The 25,939-nt window shown below is 45.3% G+C and overlaps 2 protein-coding genes across 2 annotated transcripts; one reads left to right on the top strand and one right to left on the bottom strand.

Moving 5' to 3' along the window:
* Positions 1-1,980: 1,980 nt before the first annotated feature.
* Positions 1,981-3,942, top strand: LOC123167910 (3-ketoacyl-CoA synthase 5). The gene is made up of 2 exons (XM_044585774.1): positions 1,981-2,751; positions 3,027-3,942. The coding sequence occupies exons 1-2, from the start codon at positions 2,075-2,077 to the stop codon at positions 3,835-3,837; spliced, it is 1,488 nt and encodes a 495-aa protein (XP_044441709.1). The 5' UTR covers positions 1,981-2,074; the 3' UTR covers positions 3,838-3,942.
* An 11,276-nt stretch (positions 3,943-15,218) lies between these two features.
* Positions 15,219-16,886, bottom strand: LOC123167305 (acid phosphatase 1). The gene is made up of 2 exons (XM_044585153.1): positions 16,397-16,886; positions 15,219-15,863 (listed from the first exon to the last, which is right to left on the bottom strand). Exons 1-2 carry the CDS (start codon positions 16,852-16,854, stop codon positions 15,479-15,481), a joined length of 843 nt encoding a protein of 280 aa, XP_044441088.1. The 5' UTR covers positions 16,855-16,886; the 3' UTR covers positions 15,219-15,478.
* Positions 16,887-25,939: the final 9,053 nt, after the last annotated feature.

Raw genomic sequence — 25,939 nt, 5'->3', positions numbered from 1 at the left:
GCCCGAATGGGAGATCTTGATAGGTCCCATAAAGTGACCCCGTGTAGTGAACATGAAATCAGTTGAACGGCAATCAATGCGAATAGGGATCGTACAACTACAAATGTCGATATTCCTCACCCTAAAAAAATTACTGCAATCATAGATCCGATGCTGGAGAGACAGGAGAAGAGGAGGATGAGGAGTACATATCAGGGGAGGGCATGAAAACAAAGTAGCAAGGATGCATTGTCAGGTGGGGCCAGATTGTCATTTTTGTTGATAAAATGCTTCAACTGTGAGATTTGGATAGGATGTAAAAGATGAGGACAAAACCTACGGTTTTCCCATCGACCACGCTATTTGGGCATGCTGCAAAACTGCAGCCACAAAATCTATAGTTTTGTATATATAGCTTTGTGCCATTTAACTCTTTGCATCGTATCAAGTCCACAAATATAAAATAAGTCATTGCTGGAAATGTGATATTACCAAGTTTTATACTCCTCTATAAATAAAGTTGCACATATTATTAAAGAGGGTCTATTTGTTAATGCGCTTATTTATTAGTATCATTCAACGAATGTGGATCGTTATGCAAGAAAATATGGTGGTTACATGTTTTCAAATTATGTGCATTTTCTTGTGTAGGTATGTGCGACCCGACTTTTGTATATTTCTAAAAAAAATGTGCACGTGTACATGATGGAAATGTGCAACATGGCTGATAAAGAAATTGATACCTCTCAGTCACCCTTTTTGAAATGTACAACTAGTAATGTTAACCATTAGAAGCCACCTATAGCAAACAGGGTTCAACATTTCGTGGACGCGTTTTTTCTTTAGTTACTTTTAAAAAAAAAATCAGCCAATCGTTCGTGTCAATACATTATTTCAACATCAGAGTTTAACCAAAATGGTACCCTGTTTACGATTCAACATTTCCTGGGCGCAATTTTTCTTTAGTTCTTTAAGAAAATCAGCCAACGGTTGGTGTCGACATTTTTTTTCAACATCAGATTTTAATGAAAACAGTGACTTGACGTGAGATGTATTATTCGGCATTTTCCACATCAGATCAGTATTTAATTAAAACTGTACCCTACAGGGCACCAACAACATCGTCTCATCAATTCGCTGCTAACCAAAATCATCAAACGGAAAACGCCTGACCACTGACTTACCCATCCGATATACTATAAGTGAATTGCTTGACTTACCCATCAATTCGCTGCTAACCAGAATCATCAATTGGAAAACGCCTACCGCTGACTACAAGTGCAAGCACTAGGCTAAATAGTGCCCAATTGTTTACAATGTGACTGATTTTTTGTTATGTGTTGTTTTTTCCTTTTCCCTGCAAACAGAAACATATATAATATTAAAAGATTTTTTAAGGAAGAAAATTTAAAAATCTGTGGTCTAGATAATAGCAAAAGCGGACTATTTTTTTTTGACCGAGGCAATGTATTTGCCTTGTTCATTAATTAAGCAGAAGTGAATTACCCATTAATTGACGGAAGACCGGGCAAAAAACATTACAACATGAACACCTTCCCAATAGTGCCACTCTTCTTACTTTTGCTCTGGAATGATTTGTCCTTAGGATGCCGGAACGATGGCTAGCGCACACCCTCTTTCTCTTGTCCCCGATTGCTATCATCTTGGCAGATGTAGGTCTAGCAACGTCCGAGCTGGCGATGAATCCACGAAGCTTTTTAGTGAAGAGAGCCCAAGTGCCAACTCACCGGATGCCGCAACCTAGTCACCTGTGGGAACTATCTGGCTGATGAGCTCAGGCAGGTGGAAGACACCTGCGCCCAAACGGCCAATCCTCCACGCTGGGCTTCGACGGTGGTGGTGTGGGTGGCGCCATATATAACCACCGTCGAGGTCACAAGTGAGTCCACATGTACCATCGACAGAGGCGAAGCGGGCTCCTCACACATCGTCTATAGCCCGGGCATGATGTGCAGCACCGGAGCCACAACCTCGCTATATAAGTGCAAGCTCTAAACACACCAAAGACACCCACACGTAAGTAACCCCTCATACAAGAAAAGCACAAACAACCACACGTACGTAACCAAGCAGCATGAGCCTCAACGTTCCAAAAAATAGCAGCATGCGCCTCAAGGCCGTGTACCAGCGCATCGTGGACAACTTCCTCGCCGTTGTCACCGCCGCCATCTCCAGTTACTCTCTCGTCGCCCTGGTGCGGCTCGGACCAGCAGAGCTCATCAGCTGGCTCCGTGAGCTCCAGCTTCAGCCAGCGCACCTCTTCTTGGCGGGGTTCGTCCCGGCCGCAGCGGCCACCGTGTACCTCATGCTTCGGCCGCGTGCGGTGTACCTCATCGACTACGCCTGCTTCCACTCCTCCTCCAACCGCCCGCTCGCCCGCATCCCCATGGCCTCCTTCGTCGAGCACACCAAGCATACGCCCACCATCGACGCCCGCAGCGTCCGGTTCATGTCGCGGCTGCTGCAGCGCTCCGGGCTCGGGGAGGAGACATGCCTGCCGGCGGCGCACAACTACGTCCCCACGCACGAGTACTGCACCCTCGAGAACGCACGCGACGAGTTCGAGCTCGTCGTCTTCTCGGCCATCGACGACCTGCTCGCCAAGACCGGCGTCGCCCCAGACACCATCGGCACACTCGTCCTCAACTGCAGCCTCTTCTGCCCCACGCCGTCCTTGGTCGACATCATCGTTAACAAGTACAACCTGCGCAGCGACATCCGCAGCATCAACCTCTCCGGCATGGGTTGCAGGTTCTCACTTTCAGTGCAATTTCGTTGAAATTTTGGTACATACATAATAATTGTGTTTCGGTCAAAATATTTCAACAATTTCGGCAGTACACACAAATTCTATATATATATATATATAATATTTTTTCAAATAATTTGTTGGATCCTAGTGAATTTCAATTGAAATTCCAATCCTTTGGCCCAAATGAAAACCAAAATACTGGATTTCAGTGAAATTTAGTGATTTCCGCAACTGCTAAAATATTGTTGAAACTAAAAATTTAAAATCATCGCAGTGCGGGGCTGATCGCCGCGGGGCTTGCCAGGACCCTCCTGCAGGTTCTTCCCCGAGGCGCCTGCGCGCTGGTCGTCTCCACGGAGACCATCACGCCGAACTACTACGTCGGCAACGAGCGCGCCATGCTCCTGCCCAACTGCCTATTCCGCGTCGGCGGAGTGGCCGCGCTGCTGTCGACGTCCCCCATGAATGCCCGGTTCCGCCTAAAGCACGTTGTGCGCACCTTCACGGGCGCGAACGACGACGGTGCCTACCGGTGCGTGTTCCAAGAGGAGGACGACCAAGGGAACGTCGGGATCAACCTCAGCAAGAACCTGATGGTTGTCGCAGGGAGCTCGCTCCAGGCCAACATCACTGAGATCGGGCCGCTCGTCCTGCCGGCATCCGAGCAGCTTCTCTTCGTCCTCTCCTTCATCGCACGCAAGGTGCTTGGCGCGCGCATCAAGCCCTACATCCCGGACTTCTCCACGGCGTTCGAGCACATGTGCATTCACGCCGGCGGCCGTGCCGTCATAGACCAGTTGCAGAAAAAGCTCCGCCTCTCCGACCAGCAGGTGGAGGCGTCGCGGATGACACTGCACCGGTTCGGAAACACGTCGAGTAGCTCGCTGTGGTACGAGCTCGCCTACGTCGAGGCCAAAGGCCGGATGCGCAAGGGCGACCGCGTTTGGATGATCGGCTTCGGCTCAGGGTTCAAGTGCAACAGCGTGGTGTGGGAGTGCATCCAACCAGCTGCCCGCGACACCGATGGGCCATGGACCACGTCTATCCACAGGTATCCGGTGGACATTCCCGACGTGCTAAAATAAGTCAAATTCATGAATTGTGACCAAGTTTATGGAGAAAATTATCTCTGTCTACTACCAAATATGTACGATATTAAATAAAAATATATTGCATGAATCTAGTGAAATTGATTTGGTATCATAGATGTTGATATTTTTTTAATAAACTTGGTCAAAGTTTACAAAGTTTGACTTTCAAAATTGTAATATGCACTATATTTTGGGATGGTGGGAGTACTACATAATAAGTGCAAAAACCAACACAATCGCCTAAATAATCACGTGAGATGTCGTGAGAAACCTTAATTAGTTGTAGTTACTTAGTTTTGTAAATCGGGGTTGGAGTTGTATTCCGGATGGCATCCTATTGTCTTGTGTCATCTTGGGTGTCAGTGTCGGTCTAATATAAAGCTATGGAAAATATCCTAAAAAGCCGCAAGTTATCGTGGCACCAAAATATTTTCTCTCATCGTGTTCTTGCATGTGCTGACAACGACTAGATTGCATCTGACCGGAGAAGGTCGAAACTGGCATCAATGCTTGTAGAATAAGCTTGAGTTTATTGGATGTTAAGTTTATGAGTCCACGATGGCTGTGTTTGTCATCCAGCGTTCCGTTTTAGCTCAAAGGTGGCGGCGGCGATTCTGGTCTTCTATTTCCTCTTTCTGTGCTCTTCTTCTTCTTTGGCTTTGGAAGAACCAAGAGGCACAACATTCTTTCTTGCAATTGGTGGGACCCCGGCAACAACACTTTCAAAAGTCTTAACATGTCACTCGATCAACACGTACCTCTTGAATTTCAGAGATATATTTGCAAACTGTTTCCACGTAGGAACTCTAAATGAGTATGGCAGTGAATAGTTAGGAATCTATACAACACTAAGAGCAGTCTGCCTGTAGTGTTTACAACTCTCGACTTCCTTTCAAAGCTTCGCGTTGTATCGCCTAGTCCATTCTGGTTTACGAATGATGAAACGTAAAGAGTAGCACTCATGGTGATAGCACCTTGGGTGTCCTGATGTTTCCATCTGAAACACGCCGGTGATTCAGGTTCAGATGACTTTGGTGGCTCGACATACGATGATACTGCGACTTGATCGGTAAACCAATCTCCTATAGGTTACAGGAGATGTTGGAAGTACGAACAGCCCGACAACAAAGGACTATTTCCCTGTAGAAAAATTATAAGCAAGTATGAATATGATTTAAAAAAGTTGGATATTGCAACCATAGGTGAAGAAGTCACAAAAGTTAGGTTTCAAAATTTGTCTTGACATAATGTCTAGACACAAACAAGATATACAAAGTTACTTTAATAGCTAGTTTTCAGACGTGTTTGGTTAGATATACAAAGTTACTTTAATAGCTAGTTTTCAGACGTGTTTGGTTTCCCACAAAGTTTCATACACGTGGTTCGGGGCAATAGAAAACCGGCCTGTTTTGTGCCCACGAGTAAGGCTAGGCTGCATGGCACGAAACTCAAAGCACTCTCCTGCCTCGAGTGTTCATCCGAGCTAGCTAGGCCCGAGCAACCACAAGGGAGTGCACGTGGTGGCTCTCTCGGCGCACCGGTAACCAAACAGCCGAACATTGCAGCACATACATGCAACCAAACACCATTCTTGTGTTTTTACGTACATGAAACATAGACCTTTGTGGTCAACCAAGCACAGTGCACAACATAGTTCTCCAGCTAGCCTCCGTTGGGTTAAGGTTCCAAAAAACGCAAATATACCTTGGGTAACCGAACATGACCCTAAATGCAGAACGTATTGAGCGGGGGCATGCACGCATGGATGGCCATCTCTAATAAAAAAAACTGCAAATAGGCCACCTCTAATAAAATGAAGGATAGCGAAAGATAATGAGTGGATTGGTTCCTAGACCATCTCCTCGCTGTTTTTCATTTCCATGTATGACTGTACTCTGCCATTGCTTTGACGCCATTTTCGTGGCTTGATTGGGTCACTTGTGATTTATCAGGCTTTTAGGATGGATTCAAAGTTTCAACATCTTCACTCATAGAAAACTAGCATTCTTCAAATCATTCTTTTTGACAATCAACTCTTTATCACCGGTGCATGAGCTCCTCCCGTGTTGGCTTCAATATCCTTGATAACGGAGTTGCTGTCAGAACAAATTAGAATGTGGGTCACCATTAGATTAGAAGCTAAAGAACGAGCTTCACGGCATGCCATAGCCTCAAGAACTGCAACATCAATGACTCCATTGTCTGTGATAGAAGATGAACCCATATATTTTCCATCACGATCACAGCATACCACAGCCACCTCTCCTTGTCCACCTTGCATGTTGACTGCACCATCTACATCATTTTTGAAGAAACAGTGATGCGGGGGAGACCATGGCAAACACCAAATTCACCAATAGTGGCAATAGGTCTCATCTCCGATTTGGAACTTGATCAAGATCACTGATGAAGATTTTCAGAAACATGTGAGTATACATGGGCTTGAAGATATTATCTTGTATCAATTTTCGACGTGCCGTCCAAATTTTCAATAGTGTCACTGGGGCTAGAGTAAAGTCTGCATGTGATAACAAGCCCATTAGTGTAATTAACCATTGCTTGGTGCTGCATTCTTTAGTGTCTATCATGTGTTCCACGACTTCCTCTTTTGAAAGAGCCCATACACATCTTTACATTGAGCAACCTTTAAGTGCATGAGGCCATGAGTCTTCACTTCTACATAGAGAGCAATTATGGTAGCCATATTTCTATTTTCAAGAAAATAATGAGTCATAAGGGACTGCCGAGCGAGACGCCATAGAAATACCCGAAGCTTTGATGGAACTTGAGTACTCCAAAGATCGTTAGTGGTGGCTCTTCCACGAGACAGGCTGTTTCATGGCACCGGTTCGCTGTGATGGCTGCTAAAGGCGGCAGTATGATCCGGTACATCAACTCTTCTCTCTGTTTCTCTCACTCACTACTCAGTTTTTTTCCATCTAACTTGATACGTACAGATCACTTGGTCCTTGACTGCTCAGTTATGTAAAATCAACTACATTTTTTTTTAGTTTTGGAAAAGGTGGTTAAATAAAAAAAATCACAAACTTAAAAAATGTTCACGAATTAAAAAGAATTGCGAATTCAAAAAAAGTTCATGATATCAAAAAGGTTCATGGATTCAAAAAAGGTTTAATAAAGTCAAATAAGTTCAAGAATTAAAAAAAAGTTTTTGAATTTCAAAATATTTTCATGAACTCAAAATGGTTCATGAATTTCGAAAATGTTCATGTATTTACTTACCAGGGTTATTTCGAAAATCTTGGTCGCTCACCTATTGCCGTCGACATAAGTCATCGAGTTTTCGTAAGTTATAGATATTCTTAAGTCATTCTTTTAGATCGACCAATTTGATAGAAACAATATCAACATATACAACACCCAATCAATAGCACTAGACATATCTTTCAATATATATTCATATTGTATTTATTTGCTTGAGTTATGTTTATTTACTTTTCACACAGGGCCTTAGAAAGAGAAAAAATTCCTCGTTGCTCACATGTCACCACCCAACGACTATTGTTGCATTAATTTGGAATCGGATATGTGTACTATTGCACTGTCTCATTCATTAGAGGAGTGCAAGACTATGGCTTAGATTTAAGGGCACGTGCCATGCAGGACTTGAGGATACCAACGATCGTTTAATAGGTATGTAACCATCCGAACAAAATGTAAAAGAAACAAGACAGTCACCCATGACAACAAAAAGAGGGGATGTGGCACCCATAGGCATTTAGAGAAATGGGGAACTATTCTACACAATCAACCATCACAAACTAGCAGAAGAAGGTTGTCATGCTCAGAATCTTCTCCCTTGTCTGCACCATCACTTTTATGTGTTTACTTCTACCCTGAAAGTTAGCTTACAAAAACGTCTTACATTGTGGGACAGAGGGGGCATAAAAGAACAAAAATTGTGCACCTGCACTTGTGACAACATGCAACTTGGAAGATTAACAGATTAATTTTTCTCAATGTCCCTTTTAAAAATGTACAGCTAGTAATGTTAACCACTAGACCGACAATTGCCATTATGTAGTCTGACTCAGAAATATATAAACGTACCATCTAAATATTGGTAACCACTTGGCGCCTTGTGTCATACCACCTTCAGCAAACAGGGTTCAACATTTCCTCTCCCCATTTTTTTCTGTAGTTCCCTAAAAAGCAGCCAACGGTCCATGTCAATACTTTTTTTTTTCAACATCAGAGTTTAATGAGACGGCACCCTGCCTGGGAACAAACAGTGACGTGACGTTTCAACATGAGATCAGTGTTTAATTAAAACTGTACCCTACCGGGCACCAGCATCGTCTCGTCAATTTTCAGCTAACAAAAATCATCAAATGGAAAACCCCTGACCGCTGACTTGCTCATCAATATATACTATAAAAGTGATTTGTATGTCCTACGTACCCATCAATTCGCTACTAACCAGAACAATCAATTGGAAAAAGCCGACCGCTAACTACAAGGGCAAGCACTAGCTAGGCCAAATAGTGGCCAATCGTTAACATGTGACTGATTTTTTTTCTGCAACGCTTGCTTTTTCTTTTTCCTGGCAAACAAAAACTTATATACTAAAAAATAAAAAATAAAATAAAAATTAGTTTTTTGAAGGAAAATCTATTAAATATAAAAAGTGCTTGATGGGTTAATCAGAAAAAGATAAATAAGCTACAAATTACCACAATAATTAGAAACATCTGATCGTTGATTTCGTGGACCCATAACTTAAAAGACATAATTAATGGATTATATCTAAGAGCGCTCCATCTAAAAAAAATACCGCTATCCTTAGCCTGTACGTGTTGTTTAAAGAAAAACGTACACACCTTATATATTTCTACATGCCCCTTTAAATAATCCTTAGCATGTACATGCTGTTCAAAAAAAACATACGTGCACACCTTGTATATTTCTACATGTCCCTTTAAGTAGTAGCTAACATATCAATGCTAACATGATATGGCAGGATGGATATGGTCTACTGATATGCACAAGTAATGGAAACGTGCATCAGCATTTGATGGAAACAACTCATTCATACCTAACATCGCCGCTCAATATTATCTGATATTTGAGGATCATTACGTAGTTGAGAGCATGAATATGAATAGGGGTACGGGAGCAACTGCGCCAATGTCGATCCCAAGCACTAATAAAGATGATAGGCATAAACAAAATAATATTTTCATTACCTTAATTACATCAGTTCTACGGTACAAACATAGGAAAAGGATAAGAAGAAGGGGGAAATGTGACATGAACAGGATACGGAAAAAAATTCGAACTGTAGGCGGAAGATAGCAGCCGCTATGGAGGACGAAAACGACGTGTCGGCTGGCCTTGATTGACTAATATGGATGTGTCTTCTGGAGGATGAACTCAGTCCAGATCCAGGTTGGCTACAGGAGATGAGATCCATGCCCACAATGAATCAGCAATAGCACCGACGTTGCTCTTTGTGTAGCTAGACACCAGCCGACGACATCAATTTGGGAGTCAATGGAGAAACGGAGGGTGTCTTTGCTCTATGAGTAGCTGGACATCAACCACTGGTAGCAACTCGGAAGTCAACGCAGAAAGAAAGGAAAGGAGAAATGGGACAACAGGGATCAGGCAAGACCAACCTCTGTGTGAAGATGTGGAGTGTGACAAATGCCTGAACGCTGTGTGCATATACGTGTGCATCTTGAGTTAAAAGCCCAACTAACCATTCAAATGATTTTTTTTACTACAAACAGCACAAATAATCAGCTATGAAACATAACAACACCTATGATTAATGTACATCATCTAGGGAAAAAAGTATAGTGCATATACGTATTTTTAGCGTAAATTATGGAATTTTTTGTGATGCAAACTTTTTAAAAAATAAATCCATGCTAACATATAATTAATGGGAATATGAACAAAAAATATAATCGTTACAAAATCACCCATATTAACTCAAATGTTATGCATATGATACTTCTCGGGAAAATATTATATACTAAAAATAGGAAACTTTAATTAATACACCACAACAGGATTGTCAAGCCAGCAACAAACCATGTACACATCACTACAGCCGCATTAGACAAACCCGTGGATTCGAGCACGTACCACTAGCAAAGTTCAGCAACAACATAGCCTCCAGATATTTCCCCGAAACATTAAAGGGGTAACTCTTATATCCTTAAAATCACCACTTCACGACTAGCCCAAAGAACTGGTACATATTAACTTATTGCAACCAAACTATATTAAATACTAGCCCGCGCGAAGAGCGGGCCACTATGCTAGTTGAATTATAGGCAACATATCAGGTGAAAACCCGTATTTCAGTGCAAACCTGAAAATTTTCAATCGGAGCTATCCGATTGCGAATCGATGGGTGAGGTGAAAGGTACGATATTCCTGTAATCACTTGAACATATTTCATGAAACCATCTTGTGTCTCTCCTATGTTTGGTGAACTCTCTATTGCTTGGCGAGCGAGAGGTGGCCGACGAAGCTCCACTGTGTCCATCCTTCAGGTCTAGGCGTCGAGGCGTCAATGACCTCTCTATTCTCACTCCTCGCCCGTCACTATGGTGCACGCTTCGTTGTTGTTGGCAAGTCGAGGGTCAGGCCCTCTGGATCTGAATCTCCAGATTTAGGAGGCTGTTGTACATGTGTGAATCCTTGTTTGATAATTTTCTTGGTTCTTGGTTAGTCGGCAATGCTGAGTTCCTCCATGTGGTCGTGTGAGTGTTGTTGGAGCAGAAAGCCTACATGGCTATTGTACAATTTATATTTTCTAGGGTGTAGTTTCTCCCTCACGGGTAGGTTATATTGCTCCATCGTCTTCCTGGAAAGAAAAAAAGCCGTGGCCTGTAAAGAGGACGAGGGATCGGTTGCTAGAAGTATCACATGCATATGGTAGCTTTCGTAAAACTTGTTTCAGTGGAATGATTAGAATACCAGCTGATATCGAGTCGGTCCATCTACAATCTGGCGTCCTAGAATATACTTTGTAGGTTTGCACTGAAACGAAGTTTTACCTATAAAGATGCCTGCAAATGGCCTTCTTTAGGTAGCAGTCTCCGGGCCTGAGGACAGCTCGTCCTGACCGCGCTCAGGTCCTTGCTCACTTGCATCCGGTGATGGACGGAAATCATTCGGCGTGGCATTTCATTGACAATCCTTGCTTTTTGTTGTCCAGAAAACTTAGCAGATGAAACGTGGGGCTTGGCTGCGGAAGTTGCTGCGCTGTGCGAACAGCTAGCTGAGCAGCGTCGGGCCAAAGAAACCCTGGAGAAATCCCGGGCCAGCGCCATGTGTAAGCGACTTGCACTGTACATACTCGTGCTTTGCCATTCATACACTGACCACTTTAATTTGGCGAAGTCTGTATTTTGTTGATGAGCAACATCATAAGAAAACAACTGGCTTCAACAGCTAGTCGCTGGGGCGCACAAGGAGCGGGATGGCTCAGACTTGGCGCCCCAGGATGCCTGCGATAAAGCCCGAGTTCTGCAGGAAACCGTGGAGCAAATGAAGGCCGCCATTGATGTCGACCGCCGTCGTGAGGGCTTCTGTTGAAGAAAACAAAGACGTGCAAGGACTCTTAAAACATGAGGTTGGCACTGAGAGCTCCTATATGCCGCAACACGCCCCAGGGAGCGGACTCACGCGCACCCCCCGCGTGCCCATTTTGGGCCGGCCCATGAGCGGCAGCGGGGAGCCCCCTATTTTCTTGTTTCGTTTTTTGTTTTGTTTTCCTTTTTTAAATAATTCGGGATTTCAAAAGCTTTCCAAAATTAAAAAATGCGAATTTAAAAAGAGTTTGTGGAGCCAAAAAATGTCCTCTGACTTCGAATAATTTTCATAAATTTGAAAAAAGTTTATGATTTAAAAAAATGCTTGTGAATTTGGATATTGATGAACATTTATTTATTAGATGAACAAATTTTGAATTTTATGAACATTTTTGAACTTGATGAACAAATTCTCAATTCAAGAACATTTTCTGAAAAAATAGGATGAAATAGGTTGAACATTTTTTGAGTTAGATATTTATTTTAGAAATTACAGTGAATAAATTTGGAATACGATGAACATTTTTTTGAATTAGATGTACATTTTCCATTTCTTGAACTTGATGAATAAAAACTCAATTCAAGAACACTTTTTTGAAAATCGAATGAACTTTTGAAAACTGGATGAACATTTTTTGTATTTGATGAATTTTTATTTTAAAATTCTGGTGATTTTTTTAATTTCATGAACATATTTTGAATGCAGTGAAAAAAATGTTCAGGATCTAAAAAAATCAGAATAATGAGAAAAAAGAAAAACAATGAAGAAAAAATGGAGATGAAGAAGAAATTGAAAATAGAAAAAGAAATAAAGAAAACAGAAAAAGAAACATCAAAGAAAAAAGAAAAAATAGGGGACCTTGCACCCCACATCGGCCGACCCAGAAGGCGCGCAAGGGGAGCTTGGGGGTGTGCGCTACGGTGCTAGGTGGCGCCCACGCGCCATGTAGGATCCGCCGTTGGCACCCTGTCAACGGCCCTGTGCGCTCATGAGGAGGGCCAGAAAAAACTTGAGGCTCAACTCACGCGGCTGACGGAGGCCTGCCAAAGATCTGCCACAGAGCTCCAACGGGCGCAGGAATTGTGTCGCCGGCTTGAGCAGGCTTCCGAATGTGAGTGCTTGAGCCATCTCTTTTTCTTGTGTCTTGCGCTTTCTCCTTTGCTAGTATTGTGTATAGCGTTTTTGGTCACGCCCATCCCTAGTATGTGTTGTAGGAGGGATGAGCACCACCGCTGTTGTCTCAATTGTTTCGGCCACCGCGGCCTCCACCACGTCCACATGGAGCACCGCGTCCATGGTATCCACCATTTCTACGTGATGCTGCATTTACTGAGGACTTGAATCCGCCCCGGTTGTTCTGAAGGTGCTCAGTTCGCCAGTGCATCAAGTGAGAGATGTTCGATTTTTGTATCTAGGGAATATACCACAGGGTTGTAATCCATGTTGAGGCCAGCAAGGATGTAGGATACGGGCTCTTCTTTAGCGAGAGGCTTCACGGCGCCTGCAAGTAGTTTAGCGAGGCCCTTCATTCGAGAAAAATACGCCGAAACATACATGTTACCCTTCTGGGCATTGGTGAGAGGGATACGGATGCGAACATGTTGGTGATGGCACTCCTTACGACTTGAGATGCCTCAAGATGTAGGACATGGATGAGGATTTCTCACTAGTAGAAAAAGGGCATTTAGTCCCGGTTCTTACACGAACCGGGACTAAAGGCTCTCCACGTGGCCGCTGTCTGGAGGTTCAGCTTTAGTCCCGATTGGTAACACCAACCGGTACTAAAGCAAATTTTATGATTTTTTTTGATTTTTTTAATTTTTTTGAATTTTTTTTATTTTCAAATTTCTGAATTTTTTAACCTCTAATCTCTAATCACCCCTCATCACTGCTCAATTTAACCTCTAATCTCTAATCATCCCTCATCATCCCAAATCATCTAACTTCCCGGACGGTCACCCATCCTCTCACTACTCCAGCCTGAGCACGCTTAACTTCCGAGTTCTATTCTTCCTCGTTTCCAAGTCTGCACTTGTTGTTTTCCTGACAATAGTAAGATGTCAATCCTATTAACCCTCAGGAATTTAGCTTGAGCATGAAGTCACACATTTCACTGTTTTAGTTTGAAACTATTGTTCTAAAAAAACAATAATTATTTAGTAACACTAATATTTATTGAATAAGTAGTTTGACCACAGTTTGACCAGATTTGACTAAAATTCAAAAAAAATGAAATAATTATTTAGTAACACTAATATTTCTTGAATAATTAGTTTGACCACAGTTTGACCAGATTTGACCAAAATTCAAAAAAACTGAAATAATTATTTAGTAACACTATATTCTTGAATAATTATTTAGTAACACTAATATTATACGTTTTTTCTGACATCGTATGCAAAAGTTATAGCCGTTTTACATTTTCCCTACACTTTTTTGCAAAACATGTCCAAATTTAAGTTTTTAAATTTTCCTAACTAGTACATGTAGTAACATAACTACATCTGGAAGGATTTTAATTTTTGAAGTTTTTATCATTCTCTTTTGCTTTTTACAAAACTGAAAAGGCGATCCACTAGGGGGGGGGGGGGGGTAGAGTTTGAAAATGGGACCTTTAGTACCGGTTTGTGCCATGAACCGGTACTAATACCTGAAACCCCATTAGTACGGGTTGGTGGCTCGCCGGGACTAAAGGTCTAACCTTTAGTACCGGTTGGTGCCACGAACCGGTACTAATGGGCATCGCACCCTTTAGTCCCGGTTCGTGGCACCAACCGGGACTAAAGGTCCCATTTGAACCGGGACTAATGCCTGTACGGTGCCCTAGCCGCTCGAACCGGGACTAATGCTCACATTAGTCCCGGTTCGTAATGCAACCGGGATTAATGCTTTTTTCTGGCCGAACCAAAGCCCTGTTTTCTACTAGTGTCTTTGGAAAGAAAGTTAAGGAGATAGGAAAGGATATGCCGATCCGTAATCATCCAGGCGTGTAACGGGGATTGGGAGTGTTCACTCGCTTGCCTTCTTTTTCTGTGGATGTCATGGTTTTCTCGATCGCAGGAAGGTTGCCAACTAGGTAGCCATAAAGTCCAGGCCCATGAATCTGGGGAAGAATTTGAGCCTTTCATTTCCATAGGAGGAAGTTTTCTCTCGTAAGTTCCTCAGAAATTTGGTTGAAGAAGAGGGCAGGCGCCGTAGATGATGAAGACGAGATTGAAGGTAGATTGGAAAGCTAGATGAGATATGGCAGATTGACTCTGATTACTGTATTGAATTTATGCTCCAATTAGTTGCTCCAAAAGTAAAAATTGACGGAGAGAGGTGGGAAATATATTTCAACAATGAATTAACGTGTAAGTTCATAGGAAGTCTATAATTACTATAGCGCATACAATCGGAGAACAGGGATTTCAGAGCCCATGCTCATCTACAGCTGCCGATAAATAGTAAATTAAAAAATAGTAAAAAATCCAAAGAAATCTGAAATTTTAATGTCTCTAAGATACTCAGGTGCGCTGGGTGCATGAAAGTATTCGTGGTCAAATCACATCCGAGGAGCTCTTGGCAAAATAATATCAAAATTCTGACTGTAAAAGAAAATTTGAAAGAAAGCACTATGCAGGCCCAATTTTGTTCTTCTGCCATGAGCTCCTACGATGTCATTTGACCATGAAAATTGGCACAGTCCTAGCGCACCCAAGAATCTTGGATGCCCTAAGAATTTCAGTTTTTTTTACGGTTTTTCTTGAATTTACTATTCAATGAGAGTAGATGAGCCTAGGCCCATCTCTGAATTGCAGATATAATCGAAGGTAGATAGATAGATGCAACTTCTTCATAATACATCTTATTAATACAACAAGTGATCAATTATATATATGGAAATGAAGCAAGCAGCGACAAGGGAGGGATTATTGACCAAGCATGCATTGCATGTAACGGAGAGCATGCATGTAACTTATTCGAGCCATCGACCAAGCATGCATTGCATGTAACGGAAAGCATGCATGTAACTTATTCAAGCAATCGACGACGACGCGTGAGATCCGGAGGCGGCCGAGCCCTAGCCGATGTAGTACATGGGGTCGGGCAGCTTAAAGGTGCGGGCGCCCTCTGGCGTGCCAAGGATGTCGCTCCACTGGTCACCGATGTTGCCGACGATGTCATACCCGGCGTACAACAGCTTCAGTCTCTCACCGGACTTGAAGGTCACCGAGGAGCCCTTGAACTCCGCTGGCTTCAGCAGCACCGCCATTGACCCAGAGAACCCCTGCCGGCGGAGGTTTGTGATAGTGGCGGTCCTCTGGGCCTCTCTCCGGCCGGTGAGGATCACAGGCTTGATGCCGACCGAGAGCAACTTGTTGTACAGCCGCTTCGTCTCTGGCAGGGCAGGTGCGCTCGCCTGCCGCGCGTACTCTTGGAAGCTCGTCCAGTTGTACGGGGTAGCCCTGTCAACCATGCAAGTCAGCTAGATCATCTTTTCATAAGGACGGTTACGAAATAAATCCATAGTTAAAGTAGCTATCACATCACTATCTCCGCGCAGTCCTCTTGTTTAGCTCGTCACTCACAGGGCATGCATGTATATGGTCCTTCTGGACGACCTCCTTAACTGTGATTGGAGGTGACCCGTGACCAGCAATAAGGTCCAACACGTCCAATAATTATTTCGCAAAAAACAAAAAAAAACACGTCCTATAATTAAGATTTTATTTCCACTTCTGGTCTCATTTGTTTTTTTTCACTTGTATTCATGGAAGATGTTATGTGCCAGTTAAGGTTTTACCGGTGGTTTCTAGCTAGCTAGTGAGTTGATGGTTTTAACAAGTTCTAATCAGATTTCTACTTCTTCTTCTTTTTTTGCGGGAGAGATTTCTACTTCATCTGAAGGACAAGATGAGTGCAAGTCTCTGCTCAGATGAATTATATAACAAGATGTACGCATCTATAGCATATATGTGTATACTATATAGGCACGTACCCGAAGCCGTGAGTGGCGTAGTAGGGGAGGTTGGAGAGCGTGGTCTCGTCGACGTCGAAGACCCACACCTCCTTGCCGTTTCCGGCGAGCTTGAGGCTGTCGACATAGGAGATGGCCTCGTCGATGACGAGCTTGGAATCGCGGCGGTAGTGACCGCCGAGCATGTAATGCCCGACGTAGCCCTCGCAGCTGGCGGGGACCGTCTTCCAGTCACGCACGTTGTGCGCCTCCACACCCAGCCGCCAGCTGTCGCATGCCACGCCGGCGCGGCTCCCCAGCTGCCCGCCCGAGCCCAGCATTGGCCGCAGCGCATGGATCATCGGCGCCATGGCCTCTTCCATGGCGGTGACTGTGGCAACTGACGACGGCATGTGGATGTTAATCTCCCATGCGCCACTGGAGGCCACAAGAAGAGCCACGGCGGCGAGCAGGAGCAGCATCTTCGTAGCCATTGCCATTTCTACTTGTTGGTGCTTCCTGAGGTGCAGTGCTATACAAAGAGTGTGGAGTCTCTAGCTTGTTATATAGGAAGTTTAAAGCAACATCAGTCCTACAGTACAGTGTGTGTGACGCTGAGTTTTTTTTTCGAGGAGGAAAAAAAACCCGGCCTCCGCATCTATCGATGTACATAGCCATCAATGATAATGACCATGATCGTGAAAGAAATTAAGTGACAAAAGAGGTGGTTGGTGTCACTGGCGTGGTCGTATTCATAGCATGGAACACGTTGGTGTTGAGGAGACATTTTTTTGTAGGATTACAACACACAATTTCGATTAGTCGGTTGGGAACATGGGATAAGATGTATATGAGCCAATACTAACATACGGTCAAGTATGTGGTTCGTGTCATTGATGGATACAATCCAATCATTCAACAAACACTTTCGATTGGTCGGTTGGTGTCATTGATGGGGCCTAGAACACGTTATGTGATATTTGTTGAAGGATTACATGTATGTGGCTATGTTTGGAGGTGGTAGATGTGTTGGATATGTGAGAAAATTTCAACCTAGAGAAGATTCAACAGGGCAACAATACTCAATGGTTGGCTTGTGGTCAAGTTGGTGTGACGCACGATGCATCGACGTCCTAATTATTATGAATTGATTGTGACTCTGTCCCACCAATGGTTATTTCTAAGGGGCAGAAAATCCCGTTTCCGAAAATCTCGGAGAATTCCAGATTTTTTTACGTCTGAGTTATCAAAAAGAATTTTGAATTTTAAAAAATTTAGCACTAAAATATATTATATTTAACCCATTGTACATATTTTCTGTGCTTCGTCGTGTCCTCGCTATGTAAATTGTCCATTCATATTTCTTATGAACTGCAAGTAGTAAACAGAGAGCTGATCACCATCCATTCACAGAATTGAGAGTGGTATAGGGGTTGTTGATGTCATTGTTGATGGGGCCTGGAACACGTTATGTGATGTGATATTTGTGGTAGGATTACATGTATGTGGCTGTGTTTGGAGGTGGTAGATGTGTTGAATGGCTGGCATGCGGTCATGGTTGGACTGGTGCATGATGCATCAACATCCTACTGTCCCCCAATTTTTTTATTCCGTCTTTTCCGATACAGGCGGAAAATCCAGTTTCCAAAAAATCTCGGGGAATTCTGGATTTTTTACATCTGAGTTATCCAGAAGAATTTTGAGTTTTAAAAAATTTAGCGTCAAAACATATTATATTTAACCCATTGTACATAGTTTCCGTGCTTCACCGTGTGCTGGCAACGCAAATTTGCCATTCATATTTCTTATGAACTGCAAGTAGCAACAGAGAGCTTGACTAAGCCACCCATCCATTCACAAAATTAAGAGTGGTATAGGGTGTGTTGATGTCAATTTTGATGGGGCCGGGGACATATTATGTGATGTGATATTTGTGGTAGGATTACATGTATGTGGCTGTGTTGGGAGGTGCTAGATGTGTTGGATATATGAGAAAATTTTAACCTACGAAACATTCAACATGGTAACAATACTCAAAGGTTGGCATGTGGTCACGGTTGGAGTGGTGCCCCATGACTTGATTGTAAAAATCTCATGAATTCTGGATTTTACTCTGAATTTTCAAACGAATTTTGAATAAAAAATTACATCAAAATATATGATATTTAACCCATTGTGTACAACATGCATGGTTAGAGCATCTATAACCTACCACCCCCCTACATGTCATGGTTGGAGTGGCACACGATGCATCGACAGCCTGATTATGATGACTTGATTGTGACTCTGCGCCCTTCCCCCCAATGTTTTTCTTTTTTTCCGCTTTTTCCGGCAGGGGGCGGTTTTCAAAAAATCGCAGGAACTCCGGAATTTTTTCTTCTGAATTTTCCAAACAAATTTTTAGTTATAAAAAAATGCGTCAAAATATATGATATTTAACCCATTGTGTACAACATGCATGGTTAGAGCATCTACAACCTACCCCTCCCCCCATTCCCATCACGGTTGGAGTGGCGCACGATGCATCGACATCCTCATTATTATGACTTGATTGTGTATCTGTCCCCCCCCCCCCCCGCCCCAATATTTTTTCTTTTTTTTTTGCTTTTTCCGGCAGGGGCTGAAAACCCGGGTTCCAAAAATCTCAGGAATTCCGGATTTTCTTTTGATTTTTCCAAACAAATGTTGAATTTAAAAATTTAATGTCAAAATATATGATATTAAATCCGTTGTGTACAACACGCGCGGCTAGAGCATCTACAACCGAAAACACCCATACCCACCCCAAACGCATGGGCTGGTTGCCCGGTCACTGCGTGGATGAAAAAACCGCACCCAACCGTGTTCCCCACAACTAGCCCAAACGCTCCGGTTGTCCGGCAACCCCCATATCCAGCCCATATGTAGGGCTGATATGGGGAGGCGCGGATGCGCCACGTCGCATCGGCCCGCTATGGCACACGCCGCCCTCACCACCATTCCCCACAAGAACCCTATCCGACTAAGGAACACTAATCAAAGTGTCAAACCCCACTCCACACTCAGTCCTCTCGACCACTTCGCTCCCCTTTGTCTCCTCCCCCTCCTCTCCCAGTCTCTCAGTCCCCCTCCGCCATGGCCGGCCATGACTCCGTCAGCGAGACCGATCTGATGGACTGGGATGGCCTAGTGAAGGAGGACTCCGGCTCTGGCAGTGATGCGTCGGACGACGAATAGTGTGGCGCTCCGCATTGCCATCTAGTAGTCAGGGTTAGACACTGGCGGGAGGCCAAGCTCCATCACGTCCGCTGCCAGCTCCTTCGGGTCCTGCCGCCGCAGTGCGGGCTATGCTCGCCAGTCCTATCCCACGGTCCCCCATCCAGATCGGCACCGCTCCAGATACGCAGCAGGGCGCCCCCTCCCCTTCCCCTCTGGCGGCCAGTACCGCCTGCGCAGTGTTGGGTGCTCTTGACGGCGGCTCCCGTGGATGCGCATGACGGAGTCAGAGGCCAAGGTTGCTAACCGCGAGGGGCAGCATGCCGTGGCCGTGACGGAGCCCGGCACTTCCAGCCAACGCGCCGACTCCACCGCTCTCGACTTGGAAGAGGCATTCCTCTGCGTGATCGTGCGCCGGTCGCTGACCATGACGAAGACGGATGCCAAACAGTTCTAGTACAAAATATGAAGGCGCTTGGGCTCGGGCTCAAATCTTTGGATTGCCTTGCAAGGGAGAAAAAACATGGCATGGCCAAGGCGGCCTCCATGCCAATGAGCAGGCTCGCACCATCCGTCGCCTCTCCGACTACATCTGCTCGGCATGGGAGAGACGCACCACCACGAACGACGACGATGATCCTCCCTCCCCCGACGCGTGCATGAAGGAGACGGACGGCTGTGCCGCCAACCGCTAGGGAAAGGGCACGACCAAGAAGTGGTGGTCTCGTCCTCTAGAATGTCTTTTTAATTAGTATCTAGTTTAATCCAGTGAACTTTGTCTATTTTGGGTTTGATTGAGTCTGTCGGATGAACAATCTATGCCTCAATCTATCTATATTTTTTGTCCAGTGAACTCATTTGTGATGTGGATCTACGTGTTACGTTGCTCCATGCATTATATGGATTTGGGTGCGGGCATTTGGATACTGTGATTGTGGACATAGATATAAGTGAACTGTGCGGTCACTTCCAGCGGGCGCGTCGAACGCACAAAGGGGCTTAGATACGCCAACTGTGGTTGTAGATGGTCTTACCATAAGGAATTAGCGACCGGCCGGTAGCATTTTGGTACCTCTAGGAGTGCATGCTTGTGAAAACATATGCATGTGCAGCCTATTTGACCATTATTCTATGGTTTAAGTTAAAAAGACCAAGATTTTGTATTTTGGTATAACTCCTTCTCCAATAGCAATGTTAGACTAGAGTTAAACCACTTGACACATGTGAGTGGGCTACTATAATTTATTTTGAATTATTGTATTTACTTAATGAGCTTGACACAATAATTCAAATGAGATGTGCGCGATGCCCCCCCCCCCCCCAAAACCGTGTTATCCGCTACTGGGAAACTCTGGGGCCGAACTCCTAGATCCAGCTCAGGCCACGCCCACCTCCTCCCTCCTCCGTCCGCCCTCGCCGGCAGCCGCCGCGGCCTTTGCATGTGTGGTTGGCAGCGACGGCGGGGCGTCCTTGCATTCTCCCTTGTCTAGGTCGCACCCCCTGTCCACAGCTCCTGTTGACGACCATCTTCCCCGTCAACCTCACCTGGTAGAGGTGCGCGCCTCCTGGATCCGGTTATTGTGGTGTCGGCCATGTTGGTCGTCATCCTTGTCGTGCTCTAGAGACGCCCGGGTTTCTGCTCCCGCCTGGCCACTACCGGAATAACCTTATATGCCTACGGCCATATCTATGCCGACGGCTGCCGTAGGCATAGATAAAGCTTTGCCGACGGCCTGGGGAATACTGTCGGCATAGAAAAGCCGTCGGGATAGCTCCATCTATGCCTACGGCATCAGTAGGCATAGTAAGGCCGTCGGCATACATTGATCTATGCCTACGGCAGCCGTAGACATAGTTAGGCCGTCGGCATAGAGGTGGCCCTGGTGGCCCGGCGACAGACGCCGTCAAATCTATGCCGACGGCCCTGACGGCGGCCGGCGGCATAAATATCATCTTTTTTTTACTAGGAGCTGCCACGTCGCAGAGCTATGCCGACGGCAAAGCCGTAGGCATAGTTTTCCATCTATGCCTACGGCAAGGCCGTAGGCATAGCCCCGCCACGTGGCGCCTTCTAGTAGCCCCGAGAACTATGCCTACGGCATGGCCATAGGCACAGATATCATCTCTTTTTTTATTTTAAATTATTTTTGTTTTTTAAGTTAAAATTTGAATGATTTAAATCAAACTTATCTAAATTTAAACACACACAAATTATGCATCGACTTGGGGTAGAATTTTCCATGGATGATGAATATCCAATTTGTTTTTATTTTTTTAGTATGTTAGAAATGTGACCTCATGTACTTTTGCATATAGGTCTTTATACTTTGTTAAAATCATAAGTAATTGATACTTGGATTGATTTTGAAAAAATTTATATAGTTTTTTTTATCAGAATCTTGAAAGGATTCTGTTAGTATGCTATGTTTCAAATTTGAACAAACTTAAATCATGTTTGCTTCAAATTTACAGAAAGCACCCTTTTGTTTTGAATTTTTTGTATATTTTTCATTCCTTGGCCAATCGAGACAAATTTTATATCTACATCCATCAGATTGTTTCAAGGATTGTGGTGGCAGGCGCAAACACCCGACAACCGGCTCCGGAGTGTGACCCCTTCATGGACGACGATGCCGTCGGCACTTGAAGGGGGAAAACGGCCACGTTGGGTCGACATAGAGGGAATCTTATGGCCAGGGGCCTTCGGGGGCTAGCTATGCCACCAAATCTTGTGCTGGATCCTCTTACATGTTTGGAAGTGTGGTGTCAGGTGCAAACACCCGTCATGCGTCTCCGGAGTCTGACCCCCTTCACGGAAGGCACTGCCGTTGGCACTTGGAGGGGGAAACGGCCGTGTCGGGTCGACACAAGGGGGATCCGATGGTGGGTTGGGCCTAGACCTTGTTCTGAAATGTTCCTATGGGCTGACCTATCACAACCAGGTGGAAATGTCCGTTGGTCATAGGCCGTCCAGTGAAAGTCAAAGGCCTAGATCTCATGGTCAACGGGGCTAGGGTAGGCCGATCGGGGGCCTTCGGGGGTAGCAATGCCACCAAAACGTGCATTTGTGTCTTAATATATGTATACAAGTGTGATGGAGGGTTGAAATAACCAACGGAGCAACGGGTAGCACACTTCCTTCACAAAATCGGACACGTTCTCTCTCGATAACCAGATACTACCTTGGAGATGGTGTAGTTTACAAGCGGCCTCTGGTCAGGCTTCTGTGGAACATGCTCAAACTTTTACCACACCCTATACAAGGGCCATATGACTACACCATGCCAGGTCTCGAGGATTTTCGGCATCGTATGCTTTCCCATGGATTTCAACGGCTAGATCCGGCATGCCGCCGAGGTACATTCACCTCCCGGTGGTGGGGCATGCCCCTCCTTGGGTTGCACTAGGCCTACACATACTGCAAAGACATCATATATGATTTGACAAACCACTTCTGGACATCATTTCAAGTGGCCGCCGTGCAGACCTGCAATTTCCCGCATTGAAACCCTACGGATGCAGTAAATGTCTCAAATATTGCAGGCTGGCCCGAAAAATGCCATGTACTAGCACGTGTCATGCAATGGCTCCCTTTGTGAGCACGAGAAGTTTCGAGGCCAACGGAGCAACGGGCAATACACTTCCTTCACAAACCGGACACGTTCGCTCACGATAGCCAGATACTACCTAGGAGATGGTGTAGTTTACAAGCGACCTCCGATCAGGCTTCCGTGAAACGCGCTAAAACTTTCACCGCACCCTACAAGGGCCATATGAAAACATTGTGTCAGGTTCTGAGGCAATACGCAGCTCCGGAGTGTGGCCCCCCTCACGGACGGCGATGACACTGAAGTAATGTTTTGCAGTTTTGGTATTGCATGAATATTCTTGAACGCTCAGAGCGAGATCAATTCAGTGTCATCCCGCACGCAGCTTCGGAGTGTGACCCCCATCACGGACGGCACTGCAGCCAGCACTTGGAGGGGGAAACAACCACGTCGGGTCGACACGGGAGGAAATCTTGTGGTGGGTTGGGCCCGGACCTTGTTCTGTAGAGTTCGTATGGAATGACCTATCACAACCAAATGGAAAAGAACGTTGGTCAAAGTCCGTCCGGCGAAAGTCAAAGGCCTAGATCTTCAGGTAAATGAGGCCATGCTTAGGGCGGTCGTGGGCCTTGGGGGGGGGGGGGGTTGCAATGCCACTAAGTGTGGTGGGATGTTTAAATAGGCAATATGCAGCTCCGAAGTGTGCCCCCCTCACGGATGGCGATGACACCGTAGTAATGTTCCGCGGTCTTCGGCGGCTAGGAATGCCACTAGAACTTGCGTTGGATCCTCTTACATGTCTCAATGTGTGGTGGTAGGCGTGACCACCTGGCACGCAACTCCGAAGTGTGACCCCTTCATGGACGCCACTGTCGCCAGCACTTGGAGGGGGGAAATGGCCACATCGGGTCAGCCCGAAGGAAATCTTGTGGTGGGTTGGGCTAATACCTTGGTCTGACATGTTCCCATGGGCTAAGCTATCACAACATAGATTCTTTTTTAGAGGAAAGGCATACGCCCGACTTTATAAATAAAGCCATAAGGCAGGTAGCAACAGCAACACCGAAACGTATCAAACACACCCAAGCCCCAACGCTGGGCAAGACAACTAGGATAAAGTCATGGTACATGGCTCCCATGCCAGTACACGGCACGCAGGCCGGAATAGAAGGAACCAACTAAGCTAAAGACTCAGGCCCAAAGAATCCCTCAAGCATCGTGCTGTTGTCTGCATAACTGAGACGCCGTGGTCCGGATTTTGTCGATCAGCATAGATAGCGCCTCTTGGTCGTCGGCCTTAGTCAATGATTTCCACTGCTGCAGGAAAGCACACGATTTAAATAAGCAGTCAGCCGGTTTAGCCGGAAACACGTGCTCGATAGTAAATTTGTTCCTAGTAGTCCACAGGGACCAGCATAAAGCCCCCAAGCCGACCCAAAAGATCCGTCTATAAACACCGGAAAGGTTGGATGCTAGGCTGCGCAACTCGGCAAAGGAGGCAGGGGCCCAAGACACATGAAGCCAGTCCCGCACACAACTCCAAATAAGCTTAGCTAGGTGACAGTGAAAAAAGATATGATCCGAATCTTCCACATCACCACAAAGAGCACAAAACTGGGAGCCCGGCCCGTTTCTCTTACGAATCTGATCAGCCGAGGGCAGCCGGCCTCGGAAGGCTTGCCACAAGAAATTTTTTATCTTAGGGGGAATGCGGGCCTTCCAAACTTGGGAAAAACGACTGGTAGGTGTGCCACCCACTAGCTTAGAATAGAGCGACTTAACAGAAAACCACCCAGAGGTAGAAATCGGCCAAAGCACCGAGTCCCTGACCGTCGAGAGCGTAGGGAAGAGGGCAGGAAGACGTTGCCAATCTTCAAACTCTACAGGCGACAGAGAGCGGCGGAAGGCCAGGTTCCACCCCTGGGAAGCAAGCTTCGCAATAGAAATATTAGGATCAGAACAGTAAGAGAAAAGGGTAGGGAAGGTCACCGAGAGAGGTGAATCTCCACACCACCAGTCAAGCCAAAACCGAATAGAAGAGCCATCCCCAACACCAAACTTAACAAAAGATTGAAAAACAGGTCTAACTTTGACCAGAGACTTCCAAAACTGAGATCCACCACGCGGCAAAGCGAACATCGGGCTTGAGGATGGGAAATATTTAGCCTTAAGGATCAGCAGCCAAAGGGGTTGATCCTCAGCGCTCATAATCTTCCACCACCATTTAATCATCAAGCACTGGTTCATGATGGAAGTATTGAGAATCCCTAACCCCCCAAGGTTTTTGGGCCTGCACATCAATTTCCATTTGACGAAGCGATATTTGTGACGATTGTCCGCAGCATTCCAGTAAAACGCCCCACGGTGTTTGTCAAAACCAGCATGAATCCCAGCCGACAAGAGAAAGAAGCCCATAAGAAACATGGGGAGGGAGGAGAGACAAGCATTAATTAGGGCCACTTTACCAGCGTTCGTATTATATCTACCCCGCCAGGGAAGGACCCTGTTCCCCACCGTCGGGACTATCGGGGCAAAATCTTTGGCATGTAGCACATCCGGGGAAATAGGCAGCCCCAAGTATTTGAACGGATAGGATCCCTGCTTACAGTTAAGAAGGTGGGCCACTCGCGCGGCTTCCGATTCGTCCACACCAGTCACAAGTACTTCGCTCTTGGCAAAGTTAATCTTAAGCCCCGACATAGCCTCGAAGCAAAGTAAAATAAATTTGAGGTGGGCAAGGCAGGCTTCATTCAACTCGACCAGAATAATAGTGTCGTCCGCATATTGGAGATGGGTGAGACCATGGGGAATGAGATTAGAGCACACCGGAGTAATGTGGCCA

This window comes from Triticum aestivum, chromosome 7D (genome assembly GCF_018294505.1).
Source record: "Triticum aestivum cultivar Chinese Spring chromosome 7D, IWGSC CS RefSeq v2.1, whole genome shotgun sequence".
NCBI lineage: Eukaryota > Viridiplantae > Streptophyta > Magnoliopsida > Poales > Poaceae > Triticum > Triticum aestivum.
Note: the sequence above shows the minus strand (reverse complement) of the source record. Positions and strands in the feature narration are given on the sequence as shown.

Coding starts and splice junctions, on each gene's coding strand:
- LOC123167910 (XM_044585774.1), top strand. CDS start 2,075: ATGAGCCTCAACGTTCCAAAAAATAGCAGCATGCGCCTCAAGGCCGTG. Junction 2,752..3,026: donor CTCTCCGGCATGGGTTGCAG/GTTCTCACTTTC, acceptor AAATCATCGCAG/TGCGGGGCTGATCGCCGCGG.
- LOC123167305 (XM_044585153.1), bottom strand. CDS start 16,854: ATGGCAATGGCTACGAAGATGCTGCTCCTGCTCGCCGCCGTGGCTCTT. Junction 15,864..16,396: donor TACGCCACTCACGGCTTCGG/GTACGTGCCTAT, acceptor CATGGTTGACAG/GGCTACCCCGTACAACTGGA.